This window comes from Carex rostrata, chromosome 31, assembly GCF_964058835.1.
Source record: "Carex rostrata chromosome 31, lpCarRost1.2, whole genome shotgun sequence".
NCBI classification, from domain to species: Eukaryota; Viridiplantae; Streptophyta; class Magnoliopsida; order Poales; family Cyperaceae; genus Carex; species Carex rostrata.
In genome coordinates, this window is record NC_135948.1 from 4059554 (window position 1) to 4084869 (window position 25316).

Sequence of the window (25316 nt, forward strand, 5' to 3'; positions counted from 1 at the left end):
CCTCTATCGGTTATCCACCAGGACTAACCAGAGAGCGGTTTATTTCTTTTGCCAGAAATACTATAAACCGTGGAATTCTGCAAAAACACTATTCACGAGAAAAAGACGAAAACCCGTAAACACGAATTTTCGGTTGCTCAGTTTCATCAATATGCAAAACTGACATACCGTGAAATTCGGTAAAACACTATTCATCAATCCCGTAAATATACTTCACAACAACCCGCAAGATTATACGTCAACTACGTATAACTTTCTTTTCTCAACCGAAACACTATTTGGGAGAGAAACCGAGAAAGAGAGAAAATACCGATCCGATTCTGCACGAAACGATACAAGTGAATTAGTGATTTTTCTCTCTACCCCTCCACCCCTATTTATAGGGTTTAGGGTCGGTTGCCAAATGACCAAAATGCCCTCCAAGTTCGGCCTATTTACAAGATATGCCATCGAATGGATAAGGATGATGACATGTGGATAAGATCGATGACGTGTCATCTGGATAGGATCGATGACACGTCATGCGGATAAGCACGAATCTGAAAAGACCCGAATGCCCTCGGCCCGAATACAAATAATATTCATATAATTATTCTGAACAATTATATATATTTTTCTGCGGTTGTTTGTTTCGGTATCGATGACGTGTCATCTGGATAGGATCGATGACATGTCATGCGGATAAGACGAATCTGAAAAGACCCGAATGCCCTCGGCCCGAATACAAATAATATTCGTATAATTATTCTGAACAATTATATATATTTTTCTTGCGGTTGTTGTTTCGGTAATTTATACAACGTGTCCTGCACATTTATAAATTAACCGGTTAACTTTTATACAACGTGTCACACACGTTTATAAATTAACCAATGTTTTTGCTTGTTATTTTTACATAACATTTATAATTTAATTATAACACGTATAATTAATTATAACCATCTTACTATTGATCATAACCAATTTATAATCAATCACAATAAGATTCTCCGATTAACTCCTATATGGTGTGACCCAATAGGATCTGTGTTATGTTGGTAAATAGAGTTAAAACTGTTTTAACTTCTATAATCATGAGTGGCATCTGGCAACACATCAGGACCATCCAATTACACAGATGATGCTGTACAGTACAATATCACGATCCAGTAAACAATTTACTTGTGTCAGTTCTTTTGTCACATAGCTATCAGATTAGTTTCAAGGTAGGTGTGTCATCCTTGTAAACTTAATCTTTTCTTGATCTTGAGCAGATTATCAAATATGATTACTCTTGTAATCATACCGCGCGCTGATAATATTACTCTATCAAGGGGCCCAGTGATGCTATAGCTCGTATAGAGATACGAGGGACAATAGTACTTTTGGTAAACCATCACTACCTCAGCTAAGCCATGTATACCGAAGAGCTACCGTTATAATTGCATTTTACCGACAGCGTTTGATAACAATCACACATATACATTTCTTAGTAGGAAAGATGAATACCTCATACTTTAGAACTTAACACTGAATGAAAGCATTAATGACACGAACACAATTCCGTATAATGTTTCATTCGGGGTCTGTCAGATATCATGTTCCTCGAACATATATCTATGTGATTAAAATGACAACTCCTTGTCTATGGTATGTAAAACTTGACCATCATTTAATCCACATACTAACCTTACAGCGGTAATTAGTGTTCCTGCTAATTACCTTGGTCAGTGACCTTTTAAGAGTATATATCATCTATATTATGGAGTTTCACAATTTCAGTCATGAACTCGAAATGATCCATAAATGCAATAATACTCAAGGCAACAAAATGATATTAATCATCCAATTCATGAACAAAGCTTTATGATAAATTATCGTATTATTGACTTCTAGATTATTACACTAACAATCTCCCACTTAAGCTAGGAGTCAATCATCATAGGCCCTACTTATATACAAAACTCTATATTATCTAAGATCTCGTAGATCCTGAGAAAATCTCACAGCCAATCTTCTATGTGTTCCAGACCCATAGAAGCATTAAGCATCTCGTGCTTGGCTTGAGGAAGATATTTTGTGAGTGGATCAGCTGTGTTGCTGACTGTGTCAACTCTACTTATCTTTACATCACCTTTATATTAATTATATCTTTTATAATTAATTATAAACATCTTATGATGTTTACGATCTCTCGTATTAGGTGATAACGTTGTAGACAAGAAACATATCCTTAGTTCTCCTCAAGAACTTAAGGATATTCTTTGCAGCATTCCAATGCTTTATGCCTGGATCAGCCTGATATCTACTCATCACACTCAAAGCGTACGAGTCATCAGGGCGAGTGCACAACATGGTGTTTATGATAGAGCCAATAGCCGAAGCGTATGGTACTCTACTCATAGTGCTTTGCTCATCAGTTGTCGAAAGACACTGAGTCTTGTTAAGCTGTGTACCATGATTCATTGGCAGGAATTCTCTCTTAGAATCCTGCATGCTGAACCGATTCAGCACTTTGTCAATGTACGTGCTTTGACTTAATCCTATAAGTCTATTTGATCTACCTCAGTAGATCTTTATGCCTAGTATATAGACATCCTCGCCCAAGTCCTTCATCGAGAAAACTTTTCTTTAATGAAGACTTGGCTAATTGCAATAGAGGAATATCGTTTCCTATTAAGAGTATGTCATTTACATATAAGATTAAGAAAGGCGATGGCACTCCCACTAGTTTTCCTGTACACATAAGATTTTTCTTCGCATCTGACGAAGTCAAGCTTTTTGACTTCTTCGCCAAATCGAAGATTCTAACTCCGTGATGCATGCTTCAATCCATAAATGGATTCAAGAAGCTTGCATACCTTCTCAGCATTCTCTGGATCTTCAAAACCCGTAGGCTGTGTCATGTACACATCATCTTCTTAAATTTCCATTTAAGAAGGCGGTTTTGACATCCATTTGCCATATTTCATCATCATGAAATGCGGCAATTGCTAGGAGTATCCGAATTGACTTAAACATAGCCACGGGTGAAAAAGTTTCATCAATTCCCAGAATTTGTTTGAAACCTTTTCGCTACTAGCCGTGCTTTATAAATAGTCATATTGTCATCTATGTCTGTTTTCCTTTGAAAACCCACTTGTTAGCTATGGGCTTCACCCCATCAAGTGGTACAACTAGGTTCCAAACCGTATTGTCATACATGGACTGTATTTCGGATCTGATGGCCTCCAGCCATTTATCAGAGTCAGGCCTATCCATTGCTTCCGCATAGGTCAGAGGATCTTCAGTGTCAAAAAACTGAGACCTCGTGCAGTCCCAAGTACCTCTCGGGTGCATGGACTGTTTTCGTTGACCTACGTAGCACTTGTTCTTCAGACTGAAAAAAGCGGTACCGAGCTGCCCGGTGATAATTCGGATTCAGATGGTGCGGAAGAGAACGAGCAATGGTACATGAATCTGAACTACTAGTTAGGTAGTGTCGGTATAAATTTCTAACTTCTTTTAATATTTATGGTTATTTTTTAAATTATAAATTTCTAAACAATTCAATTAGTTTTTAAATTATTCATTCTAAATAAAAATTACTAACAAAAAAAAAGTTAGAACTCCGCCTATGTTATTTTACATAGCCGGTCCCAAGTCCGGAATAAAGGAGGAGGGTAACTTTTATTTTTTAATCTATTACTTTAAAATAATTCATAATTATTTTTAAAGTAATTGATTTAAGAAGATTTTCATTTATATTTTATTGCTTTGAAAGTTTGAAGTAATTAATTTAAGCTATTTTTATTTATATTTTATTTAACCAATTAAAATAAATGAACGTTTAGAAAATATATTATTGTTTTAAAATGAACGTTTGCACAATATATTATCAATTTAAAAATGTAAACTAAAAATTTCGAGATATAAATAAATTATGAAACTATATAAGACATAAATAAATAAATAGATTTGTACTTAGCCGAATAAATATACAAATGTATGCACGAATAATTTTCATATATAAGATTACAAATTTTATTTATTTAGGAATTAAAAAAAAAAAAAAAAACAGAAAACAGAAAAGAAAAAAAAACAGAAGCAAAAAAAATGAAAAAAACGGAAAGAAGAGAAGGAAAAAAAAAAAACCGCGGACCGGACCCGTACCCGTCAATCCGCAACGGGTACGGGTAATAAACGGGCCAGATAGAGATATTGGAAAAAATACCCGTCTACCCGTTACGGGTTTTGCCCGTACCCGTCCTACCCATTTACCTGTCGTACCCGTTACCCCTAACGGGTAACCCGGAACGGGTCACGGGTTACCCGTTAGCAAATCACTAGTTGGTATGCATTAGCAAAACTTATTATATCGAAGCAAACTCTAAAAAAAACCAGTTCGGACCGATTTGTCATTTCAACACAGAGTAAAAATAACATTGAGCTAAAATGGCAACTCAATCCATATGAGTTACATCAAAAGCTACACTATTTTTTTTTTCTGAAAACTAGTGAATTATCTCGTACCAAATTGTCAATTTGGTACAGTAAAAAAACAAAATTCAGACCAAAATAGTAGTTTGACTCTTATGATATTTGTAAAACCAATTTTCTTTTATTTATGGTTTCTAAAGTAAAATTCATCTGGTAGGGGCAATTAAGTTGAGTTGTACTTTTTTTTTGCTTTATTTTAATATTTTATTGAGTGAGAATAATAGTCTTTCAAAATATAACTAGGCGGACAGCATTCTTTAACATTCTTAATAATTTGAATCAGTCATATTTATAATATTGGATTAAATTTTTATGTTTTTTTAATATATTACATCATTTAGATTTTCATGTCTGATTTCGTCTTCCTACTCGTTTAATTTCAATAAACGGCCACACATTTTCTCTTTATTATTTAACCGTTAGAATGAGAATTTAAATTACTTTTAACTTTTATTCAATCAAAATGAAAATTTAATGGTCCTAATCACACGTAACCACGTGCTGAGACCATATCAAATTGTATGTTGTGTCGATTTTTCGAAGAATAATCACAAAGAACATGCAAGTCATGTGTCGTGACGGAACTATGGCATCTAAACCATGTCATGATGAAACTGTAATGTCACATATTGTGTTGTATTGTGACAGAAATGTGATTTGTAAATATACTTTCATGAACTTTTTATAAATATTTTATGCATGAAATGTGATAAATTTTGAATTGGTTTATAGCGTCCTTATTATTTTTTTTTTTTCTGTTTTCTGACGTTCTATTTTGATGGTGTCCATGTCTGATTTTTCTTTTTTGGCAGTAAGATTTCTCATTTCTAATTTTTTTTCTTACCGATCCTTTTTTTAATTATTATTTTTTCGATTTTCTATTAAAACAAATCGGTTTTAGTCAAAATTAGTTGAGAAGATTATTATTATTATTATTATTATTAGGGAATGACTAATAGTATCCCATTCAGTCCCCTATCTGTCTCTCGCGCTAAAAGATAAAAAAAAGGTATAACGGGAGATCACTAACTGACGCGCACGTGGTACCTACCCCCAATGAGCAGGGTTAACGCGATTTTATTCATTGTCAAAACATATAGTATTCATACCTGCGAATTTATAGTATTCATACTTATTGTTTATAATATTCGTTATATGTAAACACAAACTGGAGGGGACTATTAATCTTGAGTACCAGTAACGACCAGGGGGACCGCTGACAACGTCTGATAGCCTGGATTGGGGACCGCAACCGTTTGAAAGCAACATTTGCCAAGATTGGGGACCACTACAGCAAATCTATACAATGAATTATTCATATCTAACTAATGAAGTATTCATATCTAAATAATAAAATATTCATATCTAACAAATGAAGTATTCATATGTTGACAACATGAAGTATTCATATCTAACTAATGAAGTATGCATATATATAAGTATTCATATCTAACAAATAAAATATTCACACCTGATACTAACAAATATTCACATCTGACACTAACAATATTCACACATGTCCAGATTGGGGACCAGAAAGTATTCCCAACAGCCTAGTAATACAGGAAGTATTCACACATGACATTAACAATATTCATACTGAAGATTACGAAGTATTTATACATGTATGAAATAATTTATACAATTCAAAATCAGACACCTCTTCTGGGACATCTCTTTCAAGACACCTCTTCATTTCACTTAAAAAACTTTTTTTTTATAGTAAGTATACTGTGTTCATATCTAACAAATGAAGTATTCATATCTAACTAATGAAATATTCATATCTAGCTAATGAAGTATTTATAACTAATTAATGTAAATATGAAGTATTCATATCTAACAACATGAAATATACATATCTAACTAATGAAGTATTCATATGTTGCACTATGACAACCTTCGCTGGGCTAGCATGGACCCCCTCCGACGATGCACCACGCTCTCCTCGTCGGATCTCATTGGAGATAAGGTAAGATTGTGCCGGATCGCATCGGATCTCCTCGCCGGATCTCGACTGTGCACCACGCTCTCCTGTGGTCGGCGATCGCAACTGGATGAGCGAAGGAGCGGTGATGTGTGAGGGAACAAAATTAGAGAAGATGTGTAAGATGGGATGAGAGAGACGCGTTATTTTTTTGGATATGGATAAAGATAGTTACTTAGGGGGAACTGTTAGGGGATAATATCTTCACTCTTACTACTACTACTATTATTATTACTATTATTACTACTACTTGATAAGATTTTTACTGGACAAACTAGCACAATTGAGACCTAGGTTGTGCTTCAAAAAAGGATCGCAGGGGAAGGAGACGGAAGGCGAAGGAACACAAGTCCGGTTTACTTCCTCTATACACCGAAATGGGAGGGACGGATTTTAGAAATTTTGCACATGATGATCCCCTTGACACAGTGCCGTTTTCCTTTCTTTCCTCTCTGATCTCCTCGCTTCTGAAGCAGGTGAACGTTGCAGACAGCTCCAATCTGAGCGCGTATTATCTTCATTTTCTTTAATGAAAGAGTTTTCCATCTCTCTGGAGCACACCCATAGAGATTGCTAATGTAAAATCAACTAGAGTAGGCATTTCATTGCTTGGAGCCAAAATTAGTGTTGTTGTATATTAGTGACTCTCCCAATTTGATCTCAAATATGTATCAATCTTGAATACATTAACTCATCATCATTTACAAGGAAAGTCTCAAGTCTAGAATTCAAACACATAAATTTAATCCTTTTGATCTTATGATTTTTAAATTAGTCTTTTTGATTTGATAATTTTTCTCGTAGCGCTTGAGAAGAGAGCGTTGGTTTGGTCGAATTGCTAGAGATTCATGAACTGATGTGAGCAAGGCAACAACCGCATTTTTATTCTTTTTCTTGTCATTTTTATTTCTCTATTAGTTTTTTGTTCTCATCACACTTTAATTCTGGTTCATATATATTCTCTACAATCTTCCAAAGGTCAAGGAGATTAAGATATTTCATCATGCACTTGTTCTAACAGGAGAAATTCCCGGTTTTTTTATTAATAGAAAAAATAAAAATAAAATATCGGAAAACCATTTTGCTAGATTTTGAAAAATAGAAAGAATGTTATAGTTTGTAACGTTTAGAACACTGTAGCTGGATGTTATAAATTATAACGTCCAGCTAATCCGATAGCTAATGATTTCTAATTAACAAAAAACACTTTATTTGGACGTTATAGTCTATGAAATCCAGCTACAGTGTTTTTCTTTCTTTTCTTTTCTTTTTTGGTACAAATCATAGCAAAAAAAAAACACTGTAGCTAGACTTCTAGACCATAACGTCTAACTACAGTGTTTTTGGATTAATTAGTGATCATTAACGATCGGATTAATTGGACGTTATAGTTTATAACGTTCAGCTACAGTGTCCTGGATATTATAAACCATAATGTTTTTTTTTTTTTTAAATTTCACAAAAGTGCATCCCATAATCGATATTTTATTTTTATTTTTCTTATAAATAAAAAAAAATCGGGGAGAAATTCATACCTGATTGACCGAATATGGCCATTTTGTTGGCATATTTTGGTGTTGCTAATATGGTTCGGTTACGGAAATTTACAAGAACACTAGCTAGTTTAATTAAATATTACTCAAGAGAAGCAAAGTTCAACTCAACATAAAATAAGAGGAGATAAAATTCAACTCAATATATAAAATTCGTAATAATTCAAAAACTTATGGAATACAATATACCTCATTATAAATTGGTCACAGAAGATCCAAGCTGCAGCTAGATTGAATCTTGAGTTTTGTTTCCAGCTCCAAACCTTTTTTATTTCCCACCCTCTCATCTTTAATCAAGGGTGCAAATGCTTTTATTTTTCGGATACGAATACGGATTGTATATCGAATATTTATAGATATATACATAAATATTTTTATAATATATATTAAACTATATGGTATATATCTATTATTTAGATACGGATAATTAAAATTCAAAATTATATCTATATCGATTCATATTAGCACGGAAATTCGGATAATTGGCCGGATATCCATTTCAAATTTTCCGATACGAATCCGGATACGATCGTATATTGTCCTATCCGTTTGCACCCCTATCTTTTATGGGATCCAATAATACCGAATTTATGTGGTCTGTTGTGTTCATGTGGTGGCTGAATCCATTGAATTGAAGATATTTTTAAGCTTTAAATATTGGATCCGATTTTTTTTTCCGAATCCGTAAATGCTTACATAACTCAGCCACTTATTATATTATCTTATATTATTTTATATTAATTACTACAAATAAAAAATTATGGATTTTGAAGGACCGATCCATAACAAATTAATAGTGATCAGATCGATTCAAAATGGACACGTCCAGTTTTGAATGGTCAAATACTTTTGATAGTTGAATGTTGAAGCCGGGAAATAATGCACACACGTCACAATTATAAAAGAAATTAAGCTTCTCATCAAATTGACAACAAGAAAAATCAAACAAACTAACAAAATATTCCAAGACACGCTATATTGACTAATTAACTTTGCTGTTATCATGTTGAAGGCAGGAAATAGTGTACACATGTCACAATTATAAAAGAAATTAGGCTTCTAATGAAATTGATAACAAGAAAAATCAAACAAACTAACAAAATATTCCAAAACACGCTATATTGACTAACTTTGCTGTTACATACAGACTTCTTTTATAGTTTTAAAATACCATTAAAAGTCACATAATATAAACATTAATATATAGTTCTTCAACTATATTTTTCTACTCTCAAAATAATATTAATTACTGTCTAGAGACAATCAAAAGAGAAAAGACTACTAGAAAATCATAAAATAGAAAGAGAATTCAAATACTCTTTGACCACATTAAAAACCACTCAAACTAACACCTAACTAATTAATGACATAAATCTTCAAAAGTTATCATCTGATTATCACGTCATTTTAATCAGTTTTCGTTCTAGTTGTTTCCATAACATTTTACATGAAGATGTAGACCACATTTCCAGGGGAGCTCGTATTAAAAATATATGATCAAAATACTAAACCGTGTCAATAGGTGCAGTTTTTATCACTCAATGACATTCTGATAGAGCTATTTCTATTTTGTTTAAGCTCTTAGTAAGGTAATTTTTAGAAGAGTATGAGAATAGTGTTAATGTGGTGCTATTCGGAATAGCGAAAATGTTATTTGAATTGAACATTTAGAATAGCGATGGAGGAATTAAACATTTCAGAGAGCACCAATTGTTATTTCGACTTTTGTAGGAATAGCGGAACATTGCTATTCTTGCTGTTCCGAATAACAATTGAGTATGTTTGGATGGATCGGAACAACGCTATTCTTGCTATTCTCGCTATTCTCAATACATCCAAACATAGATGTTCTCAATGTTACATATGGCATGTTATTAAAGGGTAAAACCTAATCGTTTTTTAGTATGAGAACGACGCGATGTGGACGGTGTCAATTGTGAATCCGAATCCTCTCAGTTATTGCAGAGGATCACCCTCACTTTACAATTTGAGATTAAGTTTCAATCGGTTTGGAATTCGGGCCACCATAGGGAGGCAATATTTTTGGACTTTGAGATTTGTGCAAGTTAAAAAGAACGGTTCAGATGTAGTGATTATAAAATATTTCCTTATAAGGTATTGGAAAGGACGTAAATTCGTCAATTGTCATTTAGATCAAAATAATCGGATATGCCCATTTTGTGGGCCCTTCGGATACGGACATCACATTTTATATACTCTTACACACTAGCCACTAAAAAGATGTCACAAATGCTTCATCGCAATGCATGAAATACATCATAATGACAAAGCCTTACACTTTTGGAATATATTCAAAATGAACATGTAAATAACTGTTCCTTAAGGATGCATTTGGATGGAGCAAGAATAGTACTAACTCAAGAATAACATTTTTTTTTTAGCTATTCGATATTTGGATAGAGCAAGAATAGCACTAATTGACTATTATTTATTTATCTTATATGGATCAGCTCACTATTTTACTAACCTAACCAAAAGTTGAGTTAGCTGCTATTTTCAAATTTGAAATTAGCTCTATTCTTGCTCTATTTCTTGTTTCATTCAAACATACTCTAATGATTTTGGGCTTTGCATTGAATTTCTTGGGCTTATTCATTTATAAATCAGCATGTACAAAATCCTATATTTTGCGATTTATTTTCTAAACCCTAGCTTAGGTTCACTAACTCCAGTCTCTCTCTTTCTCAGTCCCTCTTTTAAATCTAGCATCCATTAAAAATTAAGGGAATTTTACGTATACTCCTCAAAAACTTCAAAATTACGTATTATCCCTTCTAAATTTTAAAATTACGTATCCCCCCTAGACTTCCAGAATTTACATATTCACCCATTTTATTGTATTTTATATTAAAACTCATTCTAAATTATAAGATACCTATTTTACCTTTCATTGAACTCCAATTTGAATCTGAAAAGTTCATCTACCATCCGATCCACGTGCATCATAATAAGATTATTGCGTGTTCGCTTCAAGATTCATGCTAATCTAGTGCGCATAGATCTCAAAGCAATTTTGTTTTGCGTACATCGCATTAAGATCTGTGCACATGGCTTCAATATTTGTGTGTATTCGCTTTTTGTGCTGATCTAGCGTGCATGGATCTTAAAACAACTCAAACGGTAAGAGAACCTTCAGATTCAAATTGATTTGCTTGATCTATTTTAAGCGAACAATTCAAAATTAGAATTGGTGGAGCGACCATCGCACCAAGTTTGGTCCAATGCCCCCCTCTCTCCTAACTCAGACTTGATTGCATGATTGGAAAAGCAAAAAGCTCAGATCATGACTCCATTGCGTTGTCCCTTTTTCTGAAAAGCATAGTAGTAACTACAAGCACTATATTGCTTTGTCTCTCGGACTCTTTTAAGTCCATTTTCAAAGTGAGCTGAGTCCATAAAAGAGGAGAAAATTCCTGTCATATTTGATCAATCTGCAGTGAAATCGAAACCTGTTAATAAAATATCTTACCAATTTTCCAATAAACTAATGTTGATTTCTTAAAATCAAACAATTTCTATATTTATTTCCGACAGGGATGCCGGATGCATCATCCTGATATGAATGATATGTCATGCATCATTCTACACAATGCTACAGCAGTAGAAATTGGGCTTGGATTTTCAAATTCATTTTTTATGGAGGTTTTCACTTGCACAATCGCTGACGGCCGGCCTCATATAAATTTATATATCCATATTTTAATTCCATTTATTATTTAGGAATATGCTAGCATGCTATGCATAGCATATGGCCCTCCATGCAACGCCTTGGAGTTCGACTTTTCAAAATCCTAACGGTCGATCCGAACCGTTCATCTTGTTCTCCATATTAATGTGTTTGGGAACCAAATTTTACATTTTTTGAAATTTGTTTACTATTTCTGTAGATTTATTGAAAATCGCTGTTTTCAGCAAATCTGGATCATAAAAAAACAATGATTTTCAATAAATCTAAAGAAATAGTAAAAAAAATTCAAAAAATGTAAAATTTGGTCACCAAACACTTATTAATATGGAGAACAAGGTGAACGGTTCAGATCGACTGTTAGAATTTTGAAAAATCAAACTCTAAGACGTTGCATAGAGAGGCTCTATGCTATGCATAGCAGCATGCTAGCATATTCCTTATTATTTATTCGAAATTATAACAAAAGAAAACAAAAACGGCTGTTGGTTCTCGGGCGATTTTTTTTTTAAATAGAATTCCTTTAAATTATTTTAACGGAACAAGCCTTCTTTGGTTAGATTTTTGAAAACTAGTCTCCACCGATCCCTAGGATCGGTGCAGCAAAAAAATTCAATCTACACCGGTCCTAGGGACCGGTGGAGCCTGTTTTCCACAAGCCACAGATATACTGCACCAAAGACCACACCAAAACCTCCATCGATCCACAGGATCGGTGTAGCTTCAAAAAACATCTCCACCGGTTCTGTGGACCGGTGTAGCTTCAGGATTTATCAACATGGGGCTATTTGAAGTGGATTTATTTGAGTACCATTTAAGCTATTTGAAGCTAGGTGTGGGTTTAGGATTTTCTGTGGACCGTTCAAGCTATTTGAAGTGGATTTATTTGAGTATCATTCTAACTCCGTATTTGTAAATTGATTCGGTCCACAGAAAATCAATATTTGGGTACTAATTGATTTATTTGAGTTATAACTAGTGTATTTATACTCGGGCGGGTACGGGTACCCCGGGTATACCCGTCTCGGGTACGGGTACGTCTCGGGTACGGGTATACTCGGGTACAAGGGTATTCGGGTACGGGTATGGCGGGTATAATTTTCAAAACCCATACCCTACCCGTCCTATACCCTTACCCGTGTACCCTTGACGGGTAAGGCGGGTACGGGTATGGGTAGGGTGGGTACGGGTATTTTTTTTTTTTTTTTTGCTGTTTTTTTTTCTGGTTTTTTTGTTTTTGTTTTTTTTTTGGTTTTTTTTTCTGGTTTTTTTTGTTGGTTTGGGGGGGAAAAAATCAGAATTTTTGAATTTTGAAATGGATGAACAGTAACTCGGGTATACGGGTACGGGTACTCGGGTAGTCGGGTACGGGTTTAATCGGGTACGGGTAAACTCGGGTAGGGTATGGTCGGGTATTGGTCCAAAATAACGGGTCCGGTCTGATTTTTGCCCGTACCCGCGTACCTGAGCTCGGGCACGGGTACCCCGGGCGACGGGTACGGGCGGGTATACCCGACCCGGGTTTTTGCCAAACTCTAGTTATAACACGGGGCTTACACAAGAATTTATTTGAGTACTATTTAAAAGAACCCTCCACCGATCCGTAGGATCGGTGCAGAAAAAATATTGATTTTATGTGACAATGCTCTTTCGGATGCGAAAATGAGTAAAAATTGGCTCCACCAGTCCGTAGGACCGGTGTAGGTTGGATTTTTTTTGCTACACCGATCCTAGAGATCGGTGGAGACTAGTTTTCGAAAATCTAACTAAATAAGGCTTGTTCCATTAAAATAATTTAAAGAAATTCCATTTAAAAAAAAAAATCTTCTCCGGCCCCATGCTCCCTCTCTCTCTCCTCACAGAATTGGTACTTCCACTCCATGAATTAAACTTTCCACCAAAGTAACTCTCTCCAATGAACTCGAAACAAACACAAAGCTCAGACTCCGATTACCCGCCGCCACCGAATCCACCGCACCCCTCCCAGCGCCGCCCGCGCGGTTTCGCATCCGCTTCCTCTCCGCCACCTCCGAATAATCGGAGGGAGAGGGAGAAAGAGAAAGAGCGAACCAAGCTCAGAGAGAGGCACAGAAGGGCCATCACCAGCCGCATGCTATCTGGTCTGAGGCAGCATGGCAACTTTCAATTACCGGCTCGGGCAGACATGAATGATGTGCTTGCTGCTCTCGCTCGGGAGGCGGGTTGGGTTGTTGAGGCGGATGGGACTACTTACCGACCCGCCACGCTGGGATCAGCTGTGGCAGTGATACCTCCGATGTCAACTTCTAATCAATTGGTAATTTGGTTTATGATTTTGACTTGCTGGCGCCACTCTTGGAGTGGGTCTCTTCTGTTGGTTTCCACATATAGTAATTTGGTATATTATTTATGCCCTCAGCCATGTTGGTTATAATTACGGTATCTCTGTCAGAAATTTGTATGTATTTCATTTCAATTCTGCATTATGAACAACTTCTCTTAATTTGGTTGTTTTAAGCTTGATCAAACCATATATTGCTGCCATTTCTTTGTTGCATTTTTTTCTTTTTTTGTGAAAATGTGGAATTATTCCTAATAATTTCTGCCCTTTACCCTCTTTATGTCAATTTAAATATAAATCGAAATATGTAATCTTAGCACAGGAACTGTACATTTCCCCAGCCAGGATATGATTTTATGACCAACTCTCTGTTGTATTGTTTCTCAGGTGAATTTTGCAGTTAAGCCCACTGGAAGTCCTATATCATCCAGCTCATTGAAAAGTTGTGACGTTATCAAGGCACCTTTAGATGTTCAGACACCTCTTATGCCAGTAGACGATGGCTTATCTCCAGCCTCTCTTGACTCGGTTGTAGCAAGTGGAGATGCAAAACGGATGAAATATGGGAATGCAGGTCCCACCATGGACTCACTTGATTGTGTTAGGCAGGATCAGGTGAGTGAAGGATTACTCTACCAGTCTTGACCAAAGAGGTACAGCATCTGGTACAGAAATCCATCTATGGACCACAGTTATTGTTTGTACCATCTCGGTTAAGAATCCAAATTATTTTACTTTTTTTATTTGATGCAGATATCAACACTTAATGAAGATAATTTCATAGGAGGTCAATACATCCCCATCTTCGCAACACTTCCTGTGAGTGCATCTCAAATCTCTTATTGCTTACAATATTTTAGCTCTGTGGGAAGCAAGGATTTTTATACCAATTCTAAAAGTAGCCTGTTAACCCAACTTTTGTCTAGAAGCTTAAGCTGATGGAGCAGGCTGTTTACTTGAAATCTTATAATATTCTTCTTGAAGCCCAGCCCCCTCCCGCCAACACACACACAAATTAATAAATAAGAAAAGGAAAGTGGCAAGCCATGATTCAAAACTCTGGACCTTTTGGCTTTGGTATTATGTTAGTCAACCATGCTCTTAAAGCTTTAGCTGATTGGGGCAGCTATTTTGTATTTCATAATCTTAATACTATCAGGATGATTGGTTATCCTATTTTTATTATTTTGCTTTATAGGTAAATTCACATATACAATCATCCATATATAGGCAGGGGTGGAGGAATTAAGGACAAATGGGGGTCAATTGACCCCCACTTTTTTCAAAATGCTTATTTTCCTTTTATTATCTTTTCTTAATTTGCTTAGATGGGAATAATAAACAAGTACTGCGAGTTAATAGACCCAGAAGCTGTAAAACAAGAACTGAGGCATTTAAAAGCATTGAATGTGGATGGTGTGGTTGTATACTGCTGGTGGGGCATTGTTGAAGGGTGGGCTCCACACAAGTATGACTGGTCTGGCTATAATGACCTTTTTATTATTTTGAAGGAATTCCACCTAAAATTTCAGGTTTTTTCTCTTCCTTCCAAGTAACAGATTTTCTGCTTTATTTACAACAACAACAACAAAGCCTTTAATCCCAAACAAATTGGGGTAGGCTAGAAATGAAACCTAACTGGAGTCACAATTCGGGAGGGTTTCCTTTCCATAAAGAGGCTGTATTTTATGCTGGCTCGCCACGCCTATCACAACCCTCCTTTATTTCAGAGAGAATAAATATTAGGGTAAATGCTAACTGTAGACTAGTTGATCCTGGTCCTGACCGTGTTTACCTTTGCGAAGTGATATTTTCTTCTCCGTGTATCACTGAGTAATGGTAGCAGCACTAGTCCCGAGTGTTGTACCATTTCACACTGGCCAGCATGGATCAGTGATGAATTTAATTCTCTATAGGTTGTACTGGCGTTTCATGAGTATGGGGGAAACCACTTAAATGGGTCAGCCGATATGCCCATATCTCTTCCAAAATGGGTCTTGGAGATAGGAAAAGAGAATCCAGATATATTCTTCACTGATCATGAGGGAAGGAGAAACACTGAGTGCCTTTCCTGGGGTATAGATCGGGAGCGTGCATTAAACGGTCGCACTGGTCTTGAGGTAATATTTTTCTCTCAATAGGGCTATACAACCCTTATCTGCATTTTCAATAAAAGAAGCTCAAAACATTTCACATAGTTTCTTTGAAGGTCATGGGCGAATTGCCCACTAACAATTGTATGACAAAAGCAAACTTTACAAATTAAGGTACAAAATATATGAATTCGTTTGATCATTTGAGTTTTGACTGTATGTTTAGTTATGGATACTACAAAAAGAGAACTGTTTCAAAATCTTTTGGGACTTTTCTCTCTTTTCTTTTTATTTTTTTGTTCCTTTTGTTTAATATTAGTTTATACTATAAAACTGGGCACCAAATTTACCTGAAGCAGCTTTCTGGTAAAAATTTTCATTTCTATCTAGGCACTAAATCAAGATACCAGTACCAGGCTGCATGACAATCTTCTATTAATTTAACAAAAAACCAAAATAATATATTCCAAAATAGATAGACAAGTAAAAAAAAGAAAAAGAGAAACATAAAGTTATATTTTGCCTCCCAGGTATGTTTTGATTTCATGAGGAGTTTCCGCACAGAGTTTGATGTACTGTTTGAGGAAGGCACAATATCTGCTGTTGAAATTGGAATGGGTGCATCTGGGGAGTTGAGATATCCTTCCTTTCCCCAAAAGTTGGGCTGGAGATACCCTGGTATTGGTGAATTTCAGGTATGTCATTTTTTTTTATAAAAATATTTGGTATGTTTAGTGGGTTGGAAATAATTTATTCTTTTTAGGTACTCTTTTGTCCAACGCTCTTTTTATAATTTTTTTTTGGGTTCTTTTTGTCAATTATTAATGAGATTGTTATTACTTATATTTTGCCAAAATTGTATGTGTCCTGGTAAGTGACTTCTCTTTCAACATGTGCATCCATATCGTACAAGGATTACAAACCTATGGGAATAATTTGTGGATTTTAAAGCTTCATTTGAGCTCTGAATTGAGTATACGATTATAACATGCAAGAAAAATGTTGGAGGGTGACTATTTTTTGTCGGTAGCTCAGGAATTTGGTTCTTACTAACTAGTTAGTATTTGATAGACAGTTATCCAACCTGGTAACTCTTTCTCTTTCTCTGTCAGTGCTATGACCAATACATGCAAAAAAATCTAAGACATGCTGCAAAATTGCGGGGCCACGCAATCTGGGGTAGGGGACCTGACAACACAGGATACTACAATTCCAGGCCGCATGAGACTGGGTTCTTCTGTGATAAGGGAGACTACAACAATTACTATGGCCGTTTTTTTCTAAAGTGGTACACAGGGTACCTGATCAACCATATCGATCAAGTCCTATCTCTGACCAGACTTGCATTCGAAGGGATACAACTAGTTATCAAAGTATCCCTTTAATCTCTAGATTTTTAGCTTTCTGTGGTTATTTACTGACTTTATTTGGATTGCTCTACTGGCCATTTAATTTTGGTGTAGTTGTTTCCTATCATAAGCCAGACATACAGGCTTAATATCAAAATCCCCATGGAGGATGTGTAGAATCATTCAATTATCTGTTATATCATAATATAATATGGGGTGGCACTATGGAGGACGTGCTTAATATCAAAATCCCCATTGTAACACTTGTTACCTCATACCCAAAATTAATTTTCTTATTCATATCCTTTTAGATTCCTTTGTTATATTGGTGGTATAAATCAGCCAGCCATGCAGCCGAGCTTACAGCTGGGTTTTACAATTCAACAAATCGAGATGGGTACTCACCTGTACTAGAGGTGTTAAAGAGGCATGGTGTGACTGTGAAGCTTGTATATTGCGGGCTCAATTCCCAGGTCGACGGTGAGCTTTGTGCTGACTCTGAAGTTTTATGCTGGCAGGTAGCTTACACATTGATGCATCTCTTTCTCTCTTCTTTTATTTTTTAAATGTCTCTCTCTCTCTGTGTCCCTCTACAGCACATACACGCATTTAATGTATGGGTAATGCTAGGTGATGAGCAGTGCCAGGGATCTGGGGCTAACCATTGCGGCAGAGGCTTCTCTCCCGTGCCATGACAAAGACATATATGGCAGAATTGTTGATATGTCCAAGTCAAGATATGATCCAGACCATCGGCACCTCACTTTCTTCACTTACCAGCAACCAGCCCCTATGTTTATGCAACAGAGAGATGAGTTACATCTCTCCAAGCTTAACAATTTCATCAGATGCATGCATGATAGCTCTCCACAATTTTAGCAAGTTATGCTATTGCTAGCATCTTTCATTTAGATATTTAGAATGAACCACATGATTGATCACCTTTCCAAGCAAGAAAATATCATGTAATATGGCAATTGTGAATTGGGCTGGTAGTTTGTATATTTATCTTAGTTTTGTCATTGTCTGAACTGATTTGTGCTGTTATCATTCTCCTCTTGCTGTTATGTTTCATAAAATGTAAGGGCCTGGTGTAAGAAGGATACTTCATTTGTTTGGTCAAGTTATGTGGTTTTCTGCTTTGTTCATGGTTTCCCCTTTGCCTCTTTCTTAATTTAATAGTAGACATTTTTTGTACAATATTCCTTTCTTTTTCCTTTTTTCAGGGGAAGCTATAACTGACATTACGCCTGAGTTATGATGGTTTAACTAATTTCTAGCTGCAGACTTGAACAAGAATGGTACAATTTGTATAATGACTTGTAAGATTGAATTCATCAATTAGTTCGTTTAGGTAATTAACACCGACCTAAAGCTGGGTTTATTATTCGTTGACAATGACTCAATTTGACAATATTTACGACGCTTTATGATTCAAGGAGAAATATTTTTTAAAAAGTCACCCAACTATTTTTTTTTGTTAATATCAACAAGGTTTCGAAATTGTTGATGAATCTTGACATCCTGTACGGAGGGCATTGCCTTTGGTCAATGACAAAAGGCTGGTTCTTGTATTGTTGTTGGCTTTATAGATCGCTTGTATATCAATTTTCTGAAATTTGAATGTCATTTGATATTCAATAAAATACGCTTAAATATGGACCCTTATAAATTGTTAGTCATTTAAATTAGATTGAAATTGATATTAAATTTCATTATTTTTGTGTATTATGTGCGTAAAATGTATATTACATTCAAACAATCGGATTTCAAAATTTGAAGTTATGATTGTCAAATCGTAAGGTAATCAATATTGTCAATGATATTAAGCGATTCCACACCATTAAATTAAATATATGTAACAAACTGTTTACTAGTCTAGGACCAAACTACATTTACTACATCCTTCATCAACCAACTAATCCATTGAATTTTCAAGACTAGATGCTATAGAAAAACGAAAAACGAAAAACGAACTCACTTCACAAATCAATTCTATTACTTAACTTTCAAGACTAGATGCTATAGAAAAACGAAAAACGAACTAACTTCACAAATCAATTCTATTACTTTACTTTCAATCACATAATCCCTCGAGACGGCATCAGCAAGCATAGAAATCCAAACCAGGATCCTCCATTAGCCCGTCAATCTCAACAATAAACCTCTCCATTGCAAAATTTGGCAAGCACAGGGGCACCACCACCCCATCCTCTCCTCTCTCATTTCTTCCCTTCGTAAAAAAGCTTGCAGACGCAGGGACCGCGGTTGCAGGCCCACCGTACACCCCTCCACCCCACCCAAAATCCACCGCATCAAACCCGGCACGTGTCACATCTGACACAAGATATGTCCTTCTGTCAACAAAATGAGGCCTATCATGTGTTACCAAATGATCCATTACTGATTGTAAGAACTCGTCAGTTGCCATTTCCTTGGCTTGTTTCACCAGGTTGAGTGCATATCCAAGTGCGCTCTCTCTCAACTTCCCAGTAGTTGCACGTGCGACAGGAAACACCAAAGCATTGCCATAGAATCCCGTGGGTAGTTCTCGGAACCTTCTTTTGCAACGTGCATTTACCACAAAGAGTACGCGAATTTCGAGATCAGAATTGTAGTCCAGAGCTATTGCGCGGCACTTCCATACTGCAGCGGTTATGAGTTCAAAGTTGGTAGCCTTGGCACGCATGTGCAAGGGAAGCCGCTTACGTAATGCTAACATTTGTTTTGGGCCAAAGAAAAAGGATTGGTTGAGCATTTGGTCTTCTGGGGTGGTAAGCATTATGTCACCAGTTGTGTGGTTTGGAGTATCAGGTTCATGATACTCTAGATGCGAGAACTGTGATTTGAGGGGGTTTGAGGAGGCCGACAGGAGGTGACGATCCCACACAGGTATGACTGAAGGGGTGCATGTTCTGTCGCGTGCTAGTTCAGCTATTGCTGTGAGGAACTGGACTACGCCTGGTGCATCAGCGATTACGTGGCACATTTGAAGTCCGAAAGCAAAGCCACCACACTTGAACCGTGTGACCTGTGCATACAAACATATGAAATTGATCATTTATGATTTCAAACAAGTACCTCTCTAATTTTAGCTATTTGTTGTGTTTGGGGCACAGAGAAAGGGGCAAAAGGAAGAGACAAGAAAAAGGAGAAGCACAATTTTCAGTTTTTCCTTGATAATTAAATAAAAATGTCAGTCAAACAATATTGCTTACTTGAATATACAGCAATGGCTGATCAGTAACCTCATGCCCAAAATTTTCAGGTCCATACAAGAGCTGCTGTGCACCGGGTATTGGCAATGTTGGTGCCTCCCCGAAATCTTCAACTCGGACATCTGCTTCGGCCTCAACAAACATCACACCTTGGCCGTTGCATTCTACCACCAGCTTCCGCCCAGCCTCCTCCCTGAGACGGCCGGCAATTGGGTAATAGGACACCAAAGCCTTAGCCAGGGCATCTCTTATTACCCTAGCCGGGTCCTGACCCTCCTTCGACGGGTCATATTTATAGAGATGGATACCTGTGGTGTAGAACCGTAGACCGTCTTGGTCATCAATATCTGACAATGGTTTAAACTCGTAAGGAGTTGGTTTGGCTGGTATGATAAGTACCGGGTTGGTTCTTTGTACGGTGAAGGTGCTTGTTACAGAGGAAGGGTAAGTTTTGTGGGATGCCATGATAATTAAGAAACTAATTGTAGCAGGAGTGCTGGATATTTTCTTGTGTGGATTTTTTACTTGATTAATTTGTAATCGTACAAATGCCATGCAGTGATGCAGGTATTTATAGATACATGTAAGGACAGATTCCAAGTAATTACTCTGCCGCTGCTCTCCAAATAGGAGATTAGGACCCTGCTATTCAAAATCTAACCGTTAAATTTTTTCATGCACGAATCTGAACACAGATGAACGATTAAGTTTTGAATAGCAGGTCCTGATCTCCTATTCGGAGAGCAGCGAGACTCGGAGGGTTGATTTTAGGTCGTTACTCGCTTTTCCTTTTGGCTAGTAATTATGCGGTTTCACACCCACTGGACTGGACTGATGACCTTCGGATAGAACTTGAATGTTTAATTCTGTGGTGCTTACGTACTGTGTCTTTGTCGATGAAGCTGGTCACTTAAAATACATAAAAATGAAGGTCGACTAGACTCGTTATATTAAATTATTGGCTCATCTGCTATAGACGAACCGAACTAGGCGTGTATCATGCAAGGCTCTTGTTGGTCCGGTTCTGGTGCAAAGTTCTCGTGTGTAGTCTATTGGTGTTCTGTTCCATTCTACTGGTTTATGTCATAATCTGCAAGTTGACTGGTAGCGAGTCCAAGGTTGTAATAGTTATTAATTTATGCAGAGCGGTGTAACTCCTGAGGTCAATTTTTTTTTTTTTTTTTGAGTAATGGTTGGAGGTTAAGTGACTTAATTTTTTAATATTCATAAGTAATTTTTTAAGAATATCGTCTTTGATATTGATCAAAGATTGGTCCTATTTTAAAAAAAAATACAATATATTGACTTCTTAGAAAGCAGGAACGGATCTAATGCTTAATAAAAAATAACTAAGTCACCCTTATAATTTTAACTTTTTGAAATGTATATATAGAAATTTAATTGATTTTTTTTTTACTTTTTATATAGTCTAATCTCTTTCAATAAATCATAAATGTTCAGTTGTAGTTAATCTAGTTGTTAAAGCTCTATTTTGTGTCGAGATGACTTGACTTCAAATTCTAGCATCATAATATATGCATTTTAATTTTCAACTACTTCTATCAAAAAATTTAGTTCTGCCAAAGTTAAGAAGTCTTTTTTTTTTTAGGGAAGACACTCATCCTAATAATACTTCTGCCCAAACATACTTAATTGCCTGTGGTGTTTTTATGAGATGTGATGCTTTAGTGCTGATATTATTTAAGAGAGAATATATAAATATTGCCTGTCTGGATTTCTTTCATACCGCAAAGTTATAGGTATTAATATAATCATAATTAATGAAACATAATCTAGAAAATGCCCTCTCTACTGGATTATTCTAATTTGTATGCGGCAAAGTTGTAACAATTCATTTGAAATCTCACTTATATGTTTTTCTTCTTAATTAACACATTGTTAACACTATTATTTCTCGATTACAACTATTATTTGCTCCAAATGTACAATCCAAATAATATTTTTACAAATTTAGATAATATCATTTTCACAGTACTGATATCAAAATCACTATTTTTTATTTATTCTCATTTACTAAACTTAAATTTCACTATTCTAATTATTCTAGGTTCCATCTAAACATACCCTAAATATCCTCTCATTATTTTTTGGATAAGTAGCAAACTCCGGATACACATTTAGATCACTTTTAAGTACTAATTCCTAGCTTATTTCTATTTTGATAAGCTTAGACCTAAGAAATAATTTCTGATTATTGCCTATTGTCACGAAGATATTATTCCGTGTCAGATTGAGTTCTTTTTCCAATGTAATATTAATTAGAGTCATTTTTTTATGCAGTAACTCAACTTCTCTTGTTATATTCTTTCTTGTATTAATTTCTTTCTCTATTTTCTTTTTTCTATGAATTAAAATATTGTGTATTCTTTTTTGAAAGCTATTTTTGCTCTTTTTCATAAAACACTGATTATAATATTAATGGTACTTGTGAGCATCAAGATATAAACGTATTCAGTATTCAGTGCTGCTGATGGATCGAGTACAAATAGTCGTATGGAATTGAAGCACAAGAGAATCTCCATGAATGCATTCATTATTTGGTGAATTTATTTATTAATTACTGATAGTTTGGCATAAAGGATATTGGCACTTGACTAGAGACTTAGAGTAAAGCGTCAATTAAGTCTATTCTTACCCTTTTTTTCCCCAATTCATTCGTTCTTTCCATACAACAAAATTTTATTTAAGATCCTCTGTGGCTTCCAACATATCCTCTATTCGTGTGGCCTTCTTATTAACAGATAGGACCCTCATATAAAATGTAAAGGCTTGCAACTCTTTGTTAATTGTCAGTTAAACTTAAGCACGTTGTTACGCATCACTTTGTCACACAAGGAACCGGATTTCATCACCTTTCTAAAAAGCTAGCTTTTGATTTTTCAAAGATAACAATAATTTGTAGGAACGTAGATGGTTGAGTGGTTCCTGCTGATGATTGATTTCTTTTGAAAATTCCGACTCATGCGTGTATAATTCCTACAAATTGTAAAGATCTATCACTTTTTTTTTTCTTTTATTAGTATTAGACACGGTTAAAATTCTTAAATCATTCCGGCCAATTTGTAGGAACGTAGATGGTTTAGGGGTTCCCGCGTTTAATTAGGTACCGTTCGGCACACCACAATTTCGTGGGAATTAGATAGGATCAGTGTTGTAAAAAACAGCCTTAACGGCCGTTTAATTGTTAACGGTGGTCAAACCATTACGAATACACTTAACGGACAACTATTTGCGGATGAAAACAATTAATCGGCCGTTTTACCGTTTAATCGTCCGTTTATTTCAATTTATTCCAGTGAATACTTATTTTCACATTGATTATTTTTTTCTGTGATTGTGTGTGATAATAAATTTTATAAATCATGTATTGTAGTTTTATTTGTGCTTGGACATAAATTCAATATTTTTTATATATATTTTTTCTTCTTATTTACTTTGAAATTGATTAATTCTTTTGTTATTTATATACTATTTTTTTTTACTTACTGATGTAATTATTTTCAATTAGTACGATGTGTTCATTATGAAACTAAGTTGGTATCATAAACTAAATTTAGTTATTTTATCGTGGAATGTTTTATTTCTTTCCAATAATATATTAGTAGTATTTGAAAAATCTTAATTTTTTAATTTATTTTTCATTAAATAAATGTGTTACTTATTCATGTAAAGTACTTATGCGTTAAGAAAAAAATAAGCGTAGTGTCATGTTATAATAATAGGACTAAGTTAAATTAAGTTTATTTCATAAGTTTAATAAGTTAAATAAATTGTTTTTAATAAATTATGATATATATACATAAATTTAATAAAAAAAATGTTAAATTGTCCGCATAATTCCGATTAATCGGCCGCATATCGATTAATCGCTTGGCAGTAATCTGTCCGTCCGACGACCGCATACCGTTATTTATAACACTGGATATGATTCAGGTCAATTTTCTATTTTTTTTCAAGATCTGTTTGACTGGTTAATTTTTTTTCAATGATTTCCAAATGTATCTTCAATCATTTCTATTTTAATACATTTTTTTGTGAAAAATTTTTTATTAGTTTCTATATTAATACATTTTTTTCGATATGATAGTTTTTTTTCCAGAAAATTAGGAATTATTTGGGAATCCATCGGAAAGAAAATTAGCCAACCGAGCAAAACTTCGAAAAAAAAAGGAAGTTGACTTCAATCCTATTTAATTACCATGCAAGTGTGGCATGCTCAGTGTAGTAATATTCGGTCTATTCGGTCGAATATTTGTATTTGGTTACAATTAGAATAAAAAATCTATATTCAGTTTGAATATGCGGTTTAGAGCATATTACCGGTTTAGAGTGTATTACAGTGATAAAAATACCGATTTATAGTATATTAATAGTGATTTATATCACATATAATTACCAGTGATAAAAATATCAGTTTAGAGTATATTAACAGTGGTTTATACCACATAAACTATATACTTGTTTATATATCTACGAATACATATACATTCGGAATTTATTATGAAAATTCCTAAAATTAGTGTTCGGTTGTACCGTAAGATTAGATGTGAAATATAAAAATACCGAATGTATTTTTGTTTGAACCAACACCTGAGCTAAACATTTGTTGGT

At 35.1% G+C, this 25316-nt stretch overlaps 2 protein-coding genes across 3 annotated transcripts; one reads left to right on the forward strand and one right to left on the reverse strand.

The window, feature by feature from the left end:
* The first annotated feature begins 13532 nt into the window (after positions 1–13532).
* On the forward strand, positions 13533–18856 carry BMY2 (beta-amylase 2). Of its 2 annotated transcripts, XM_078295786.1 has the most exons (10): positions 13533–14000; positions 14412–14639; positions 14778–14843; positions 15353–15556; positions 15941–16144; positions 16648–16812; positions 17230–17490; positions 17778–17984; positions 18097–18344; positions 18693–18856. In XM_078295786.1, coding segments are annotated over exons 1-10 (1965 nt in total). In that variant the 5' UTR covers positions 13533–13619; the 3' UTR covers positions 18694–18856. The 2 variants fall into 2 exon arrangements, with proteins under 2 accessions (XP_078151912.1, XP_078151911.1); XM_078295785.1 differs by lacking the exon at positions 18693–18856 and having other exon boundaries at positions 13534–14000; positions 18097–18608.
* A 612-nt stretch (positions 18857–19468) lies between these two features.
* Positions 19469–21216, reverse strand: LOC144547200 (benzyl alcohol O-benzoyltransferase-like). The gene is made up of 2 exons (XM_078295787.1): positions 20685–21216; positions 19469–20497 (listed from the first exon to the last, which is right to left on the reverse strand). Exons 1-2 carry the CDS (start codon positions 21147–21149, stop codon positions 19571–19573), a joined length of 1392 nt encoding a protein of 463 aa, XP_078151913.1. The 5' UTR covers positions 21150–21216; the 3' UTR covers positions 19469–19570.
* Between the last annotated feature and the right edge of the window lie 4100 nt (positions 21217–25316).